The following is an 8167-nucleotide window of genomic DNA, read 5'->3' as shown; positions in this document are numbered from 1 at the left end:
TATCATTAGTAGATAACCTCTTATTTTAGCATTGCTAGCTTCAGTAGATACCATCTTATTCAAGAATTGCTATCATTAGTAGATAACATCTTATTTTAAAATAAGTAATATCGTTGCGGGAATATTACTTTGTGTACAATTTTTTATATGATAACGTAATTAGGTCAGGTAAAGGTTTGCAAACAAAAAAACAATTCAGTAGATAATATCTTGTTCTAGAATTGCTACCATTAGTAGATAACATCTTATTTTAGCATTGCTATCTTTAGTAGATAGCATCTTATTCTATAATTGCTATCATTAGTAGATAACATCTTATTTTAGCATTGCTATCTTCAGTAGATAGCATCTTATTCTAGAATTGCTATATTTAGTAGATAACATCTTATTTTAGCATTGCTATCTTTAGTAGATAGCATCTTATTCTAGAATTGCTATCATTAGTAGATAGCATCTTATTTTAGCATTGCTATCATCAGTAGATAGCATCTTATTCAAGAATTGCTATCATTAGTAGATAACATCTTATTTTAGCATTGCTATCTTCAGTAGAGAGCATCTTATTCTAGAATTGCTATCTTCAGTAGATAGCATCTTATTTTAGCATTGCTATCTTCAGTAGATAGCATCTTATTCAAGAATTGCTATCATTAGTAGATAGCATCTTATTTTAGCATTGCTATCTTCAGTAGATAGCATCTTATTCAAGAATTGCTATCATTAGTAGATAACATCTTATTTTAGCGTTGCTATCTTCAGATAGCATCTTATTCTAGAATTGCTATCATTAGTAGATAACATCTTATTTTAGCATTGCTATCTTCAGTAGATAGCATCTTATACTAGAATTGCTATCATTAGTAGATAACCTCTTATTTTAGCGTTGCTATCTTCAGATAGCATCTTATTCTAGAATAGCTATCATTAGTAGATAACATCTTATTTTAGCATTGCTATCTTCAGTAGATAGCATCTTATTCTAGAATTGCTATCATTAGTAGATAACCTCTTATTTTAGCGTTGCTATCTTCAGATAGCATCTTATTCTAGAATTGCTATCATTAGTAGATAACATCTTATTTTAGCATTGCTAGCTTCAGTAGATAGCATCTTATTCAAGAATTGCTATCATTAGTAGATAACATCTTATTTTAGCATTGCTATCTTCAGTAGATAATATCTTATTCTAGAATTGCTATCATTAGTAGATAACATCTTATTTTAGCATTGCTATCTTCTGTAGATAGCATCGTATTCTAGAATTGCTATCATTAGTAGATAACATCTTATTTTAGCATAGCTATCTTCAGTAGATAATATCTTATTCTAGAATTGCTATCATTAGTAGATAATATCTTATTTTAGCATTGTTATCTTCTGTAGATAGCATATAGAATTCAATTTTCAAATGCACCTTCATAAGAACATGGAAACATTATTTGTCACCAAGGATACTTTAAATACATTTGAATGTGAAGGGGTCTTATATCGACCTTTTAACAATCATATGTGATAAATGGTATGGATATGTATGTCATTATGTATTTCTTTACGAACTTTTATATTTGGTAGGATTTTTGGCACAAATTAGTGAAAAATCGGTGTTTTGCACATTTCCATTGAAGAAAAAGGTTAGAAACAACCGCTGTTGGACATCTGTTATTGGAAAATTAATGTCTATGTAGTATATGTATAATACATATAATCATGCATAGACAATATTTTTTCCGTATGGTTTTATTACCAGCGAGTTTCACGATTTACTGTTAAACTTTGATTTTACTGTTTCCTATCGGTTTTATTCAAAATAAGACTCATTTTTCACAATGGCATTGCAAAAATGTATGTCTCATGGTCAGCAATTCTTCCCAAGAATATGCTGATTAGATCTGCATTTCGTTCAAGTCACTCTTCTGGTGTATTTTGGTTGATACCGAAGTTTGCATTCAATAAATACAGTGTGTAACAAACTAAAATATCATTTTCCGTAAACTGTAATTTGTCACTTATTGGATAACAGACATCGCTTTATGGGCTCTTACGAGATATATAAGTAAGTATTGGTATCTTAAGGTCGGCGTAGCCTATATTGAGATTAAGGCAAAATAACGTTGCAAATTATAATGAAAATAATAAGAATAACAGTTGCATTTTTTGTGATATCTTCAAGAGTATCTCTTGTAATTTGCTCTCTAAAGACAAATTTAAATCCCAGTATTGTCAAAGGGGCCCTTAAAGAGGAAGCACCACCAGAGCAGTTCTTTTTGGGTGAACCAAACCTGACTGGTTATCAAATTAATGATGGATTATCGTGCTACTAGCGTGGTCCTTCCTGACGGACTAAACCATGCATGCAGGTGTAAATATAATCAAACATACGTGGAATAAAGATATGTAAAATCAACCAATTCAGATTTGAGCAATTAATAAAGTAGGTTGAACATCCACAACCATCATAAGCACATGCATGTAACACTAGGATCCACAACATGCTCATCTATAAGGGCAAAGTTCTTTAGTCCCAATACATTTGTACATTCATTGAATGACCTTTAAAAAATTGGGTACAAAAACTCATACTCGGCAACTTGAGGTCAAATTTTGCACTATGATCGTTTAATTGAGGTTATTGAACTATGCCATTGGGATGAGGCCATGGTGGTTCATAGTGTAATCTGTGTGAGAAATCTATTCAATGAATTATTTGTTCATATTAAAATCAATATATTAAAAAAATTGCAATAGATTAAATGAAAGAGAAATATTGGAACACTGTCTAAAGTTACAAATTTCAGTTCCTCATCAATTCAAGCTCCATCGTTATGAAAACTATCTTAAGACATATTGTCTACGTCCATAAACTTGACTTCACATAAGAGAAACCCTTCGGGTGGTATTGGTGTTGTTTATTTTCCATTTTCATTTTAAAATGCCTTCCCATTTTCCATCAATAATTGAACAATCAAATATTGCTTTTCTTTGTTTTACTTTTTTATCTCATGTCGCGAGACGGAATTTATTACGTCTCCCCTTTCATATTTTTATAATTTCATTTTATTTGTCCAATAAATTCAACCTAATATCAATCTGAAATATATTCATCAGCATCTTCATTGGGTTCGACGAAGAGACAAACTCAATGTTATAATTTAACACATGATTTATTTATGTTGCATTGAGAAATATTAATACAAACAGTTGCGCAGCTGTGTCGCTTCAGGCTCACGCGAGAGACAAACCTAGAAGTATTTATTAAAACCAGCAACGGGTATTCTTACAATTCCATTCCAAACTCAAATCGATGTGACGTTCTTGCAGAAGGTTAACAGAGTCTATCTTAATTAAGTTGAACAAATACTAGGCATGTTTGTACTCATTTAAATGCATTTTTCATGTAGATTTCAAATATGATCCTTAAAAGTAGAAAAATATGAAATTTACGATAATTTTATATATTCTTCTTAACAGTTTGAGTGTTTTTGTTAACAGCTTGGAGCGGGTTATTCCAAGCAACGGGTATCTTCTGCAAATCGCACTCCACTTTTATTTATCCAGTATATCTAGCTGGGGATATTGCAGCGCTGAGTAAAGTGATATGAGGAACAAAATTAAGTCCAGTTGAGAGGTGCCACTCAAAGGGATTCAAGTTAGATTAGTATTCAATGACTATTGAACGGTAAAGGAGAACTGAGTCTACGTTAATGCTCTGCGTGCAAGCCATAGTCTTCAACATAAAAAATCCAAGTTTTGAGATATTTTCTGAAAATATTAAGAGCTATTTCAAGAACCGCTGAACCAATACTAGGCTTGTTTGTACTCATTTTAATGCATTTTTCATGCTGATTCCAAATATGGACATGAAAATTTACATTTATGAAATTTTTGAATTTTTGAATTTTTTTCAAAACATGTCGTCTGCAGTCGACACCCGCGTGAAGAGTGTTAAGTAGAACTGAGTCTACGTTAAGGGATGTTTTACACGGGTATCCCGCAAGCTCAGACCAGATCTCCGGGAAATACGATACCCAAAATGGCCCAATTTAATCGATGGTGAATAATATACCAAGTCTATATGGTACAAAGCGGCGGCTTTTTATATATACACGATGGCTAAGTTGTTGTTGTGATTGTAGAGATGCTGTAATGATCAAAATGAAATGGATGCCATTTCATAAAAGGTGTTTTGTTATGTATTTAGATCAAGGCTAGAAATAAGTCTGGGTTATTTTATTCATGATATATCATTATTAATTCATTTTGAACGCACAACCAAAAAGCTGGCAGTATATTGTGTGACATCTTGATCGATCACTGTACAAGAAAAAAGCGACAAAAATAGTAATGACACCTAAAAGTACAAGTCAAGAGCATTTTATTGTTAATTTTTTAACAGGAAATATATGTGTACAGGTTATGCAGCTTGTCCAATTTCGTGGGTAGCCGATACTTTTGTTTGAGCCCTATGTGTCTGATATATACGTATATAATGAAAGACAGAGACAAAAAAAAAAGACTAGTTCGCGTCTGACGTCAAGGCAAAGGCGCGCCGTGATGGTTGCCGACCTGCGCAGTACGGTATTTTCTTTTCAGTTGTCAGAATTTCAGACGCGAACTACTAGTAGTCTTTTTATCTCTGTCTTTCATTAAAGTTCCCATCATTTATTGGGAAACATTTCACACCGTACACGTGACGTGCGGAATCCACTCAATGTCCAACTTTAGAGCACATAATTCAGAAATAAGCATTTCAGTGCTTTACCCCAAACATCGGCAGAGAGCTGGCACCTGTTTAAAAGACAATACAATGATGTTGATAACTAACATCACCGTCGCCGAAATCTCCATATAATATATTCCATAACATATGTTGGGAGTTAGCTCTCTTATAATTGAGGTAATGACGCAAGTGTAGTAGTCGCAGCATTAAACTGCTTACGTTAACTCATGTGAACAGGCGCGCACAAAGGCGGCACAATGACGTTGGCACGTTAAAGTATTGACGCCATTGCCTTAAATTTTAGTAGAGAGGCCACTTTGTGGCTACATATATATTTCCCGTGCATCGGTTTTAGACAGAGGTGTGGCCTCTCTACTAAGTAGTCAAAACCTACCAAAGCTAAGTTTTTATTTTTGTACTGAAAAAGATCCGGCTTATTCTTATAATTTATAAGGTCTAAACAAAAATAGAGAAAATAAAGCTTAAAACTAAAGACCTTACGTAAATAAAACAATGCATTTGACCGAATCCCCAAAGAATCGCGCTCTTAAATTCCTTATAACCCCATGAGAACTACCTGCCGATTGGCCAAAAAGAAGTTTTCATTATCAATTGGCCCAATCACAACATTGTTATAATAATCTCACCACGCAAAAAAAATTGGGGTGAATTATTTGCTAAGCTCCATTCTGAGTGAAAATATCATGTAATTGACCAGTCAATTAGATCGGCAGGTAGTGATCAGTGGGTTTTAAAACATTGTGATGAATTCAGGTTCTGGTCAAAAACTTACGATTACAGTAACCATGGTAATAAAATGTACGTCTATAAGGTTCACATAACATTCTTGTTTTACATTGGAAATACAATACAAACTTATTGACATGTTTGCCGTGTTTGCCTAATTATGTAAGCATATAATGTAAAATAACAAATAAGTTAAATGACGATATTTTTTTACACTTTCGGTACATGAGGTATAATACCATAATGTTCATGTATTTCTTTACTGGGTGTCGAGGTATAGTTCAGTGGTCCTACTTTAGGGTTCTTGTCCAAATACATATAAACCTTTTCTCCTCTTCGTGAGTCCAATTCTGCATAGATCTGTTGATCATTTCTCTGTCTAGCAATAGTATATTCAACTTTACGTTCTTCTTGAAGCTTACAGTATCTTAGTAATATTACAATGCCGATTATTAAAAAGAAAATAGCTAGAATTGCCGCTATGATTGTGGCAACTACCCAGTAAAATGCAGATGAGTTTGTGTAAGAACATTCTTGTGCACAAGCACTTATGATAGTGTCGTCGACTACCTCGTTATTGGCCCCACGCTTAGGTTCCTTGTCTATGTGAACATCATTAAGATTAAGCGTAGGAGAGTTTTGCGGAGGTTGATCATCATCATCCTCATCCTCATCAGGTAAATTAGGATTAGGGAGAACCGTTAAAGGGCCAATGTGACACGATGATGTACTATCAGGAAATACTTTACTTGAAATAGTACATAAATAAACCAAGTTTGTGTCTGCACGCCTAGGTGTAACTTTCAACACAGAATACGCTTTACCATTCTGGTTAATTTGTTCTGCCTTAACATGTGAATCCGGTGATCCTTTACTCCACTGTAGTGTCACAGTTGGAAAAGCCATTTCGGAACTACAATTTAAAGTTAGCTCAGTTCCAGCCATGATAATCGGGTTTCCTCCTGGTTCGCAATGTGGTTCAGATTCAGAAGGAAAATACATAATTTTAGCATCTATAGAATCCGATGTTATTTCTGAGAATGCTCCCGTATCATCAGCACCGTACACTGCGCATCTATACTGTCCCGCATCCGTCTTACTTATTCTCATTATAGATAGAAAATACACCTGCGATGAATCGTCCAATTGTCTAACAGCCAAAAACATCCTTTCATCAGACGTAACAACGTCGCCATTCAAAGCCAATCGTACAGGTTTCCCACTTGTAGCTGAGATTCGAGTCATAGCAACTTCTTGATCTGTTCCTAGGTTCCAGACTTGACATTTAAGTGAGAATATACCGTCTTCTTCTGCTGGATTGACAGGTGCAGTGGCTTCAACTCTGACGTCACCTAGACCATAAACTAAATTGTGTAATAATCCTGTTAGGAAGACCACTACGAGTGCGTCACATGCGCCCATTGTCGCGGTGGTGATTAGACTTTAGATTCCTGCACTTTTTCAGTCTTGTTACTGTCAAATATGAGGCGAAATTGCCTTAAAATCCCAAGAAGTTTACCAGCTTTCCGTCTTACGTATTCTGCGTGACGTTATGAGATGTGTAATTGAGGCATTAAAGCTAGGACATAAAGGCATAATAGTTTCACTCCAATTCCATGTACAAAATAAGGTAATGCTCATTCAACAAAAAGTACAAACATGTAGAAACACTGCAACTGCTCCTTTCAGCTCTTCTGCAATGGATCTTCGTGAGAACACAATGTGTGTCCTATACTGATCTTATAATGTCCTTGGTCAGTTTATAGATCACCCATTGACGTCGTACAGTTTCCAGCAATGTTCTGTTCTAGATTGTCTGATTGTTGATGCTCACTGCCAGCCGTTGTATTGTCACAGTTTCTTTGATAATCTACACGAGATGTTCTTGCGACAATAAGCTATAATAATAACACTCTAAGTAAGTCCAATTTTACTCATGGAAGTCCTGGGTCGTATTGAAGCTTACACGCCAAAGTTGTAAGCTGTTGTACTGTCTCTGATGATAGAGAATGCACAATTTCTCTTAATGCACTGAATGTTGATGCTCACTCTATCAACCGTTGCACTGTCTCTGTTTCACCACTAATCTGGTTGAGACTAGGAGATTTGCAATTCAGCGTTTCGTCGTCTGTATCTTATCACAGTTTCCACACTTACATCTTCAATACAATGACAAGTCTCTCCGTCCCACGTGTAATAACATCGTACATGCCTGATGTGTGCCTCAAGCGATTACTACAGGTTCTCCAATAAATGATGCCAATGTACTTGTCAACTTATCAAATGACCCAATGCTGTTGGATGCTTATATTGGTAGGTAGATATAATGTAAGTAAGAAAATTAGTTTTCTACCGTTCTTAGAAAAAAATCCTTATTAGAGTTGGAATACCAATACCAGCTAGTAGTAGTAAGCATATGATGGTAGTTTCATCGTGTTTACAGGCATCTTAAACTAGTCCTGTCTTCGTTCGCAAGCATGCATAGTAGTAATAATGACTAAATCGGTTGGTAAACTCTCACCATGCCGCAAGCGCGCCGCCGTAGTGAGCCGTATTGGGTTGTGATATAATTAATATTAACCGTACAAATGGACATACTACTGCAGCTTTTAAAAATCTATCTGCGTGGATGAGTGCTTTAGTCTTCGAATCAACAAAATCCTATAATTTTTCAAACAAATTAGAAATTTATATTTCCATGAA

General features: G+C 34.8%; 1 protein-coding gene across 1 annotated transcript; it reads right to left on the bottom strand.

Annotated features, from left to right (window-relative positions):
• Positions 1–4355: 4355 nt before the first annotated feature.
• LOC140168107 (uncharacterized) lies at positions 4356–7936 on the bottom strand. Its single transcript, XM_072191412.1, has one exon. The coding sequence runs from the start codon at positions 6884–6886 to the stop codon at positions 5675–5677; it is 1212 nt and encodes a 403-aa protein (XP_072047513.1). The 5' UTR covers positions 6887–7936; the 3' UTR covers positions 4356–5674.
• Positions 7937–8167: the final 231 nt, after the last annotated feature.

Source organism: Amphiura filiformis, chromosome 13 (assembly GCF_039555335.1).
Source record: "Amphiura filiformis chromosome 13, Afil_fr2py, whole genome shotgun sequence".
Lineage (NCBI taxonomy): Eukaryota > Metazoa > Echinodermata > Ophiuroidea > Amphilepidida > Amphiuridae > Amphiura > Amphiura filiformis.
This window is presented reverse-complemented; position numbering and strand designations above follow the sequence as displayed.

Excerpts from the sequence above, each read along its gene's own strand:
- LOC140168107 (XM_072191412.1), bottom strand. The coding sequence starts at position 6,886 with ATGGGCGCATGTGACGCACTCGTAGTGGTCTTCCTAACAGGATTATTA.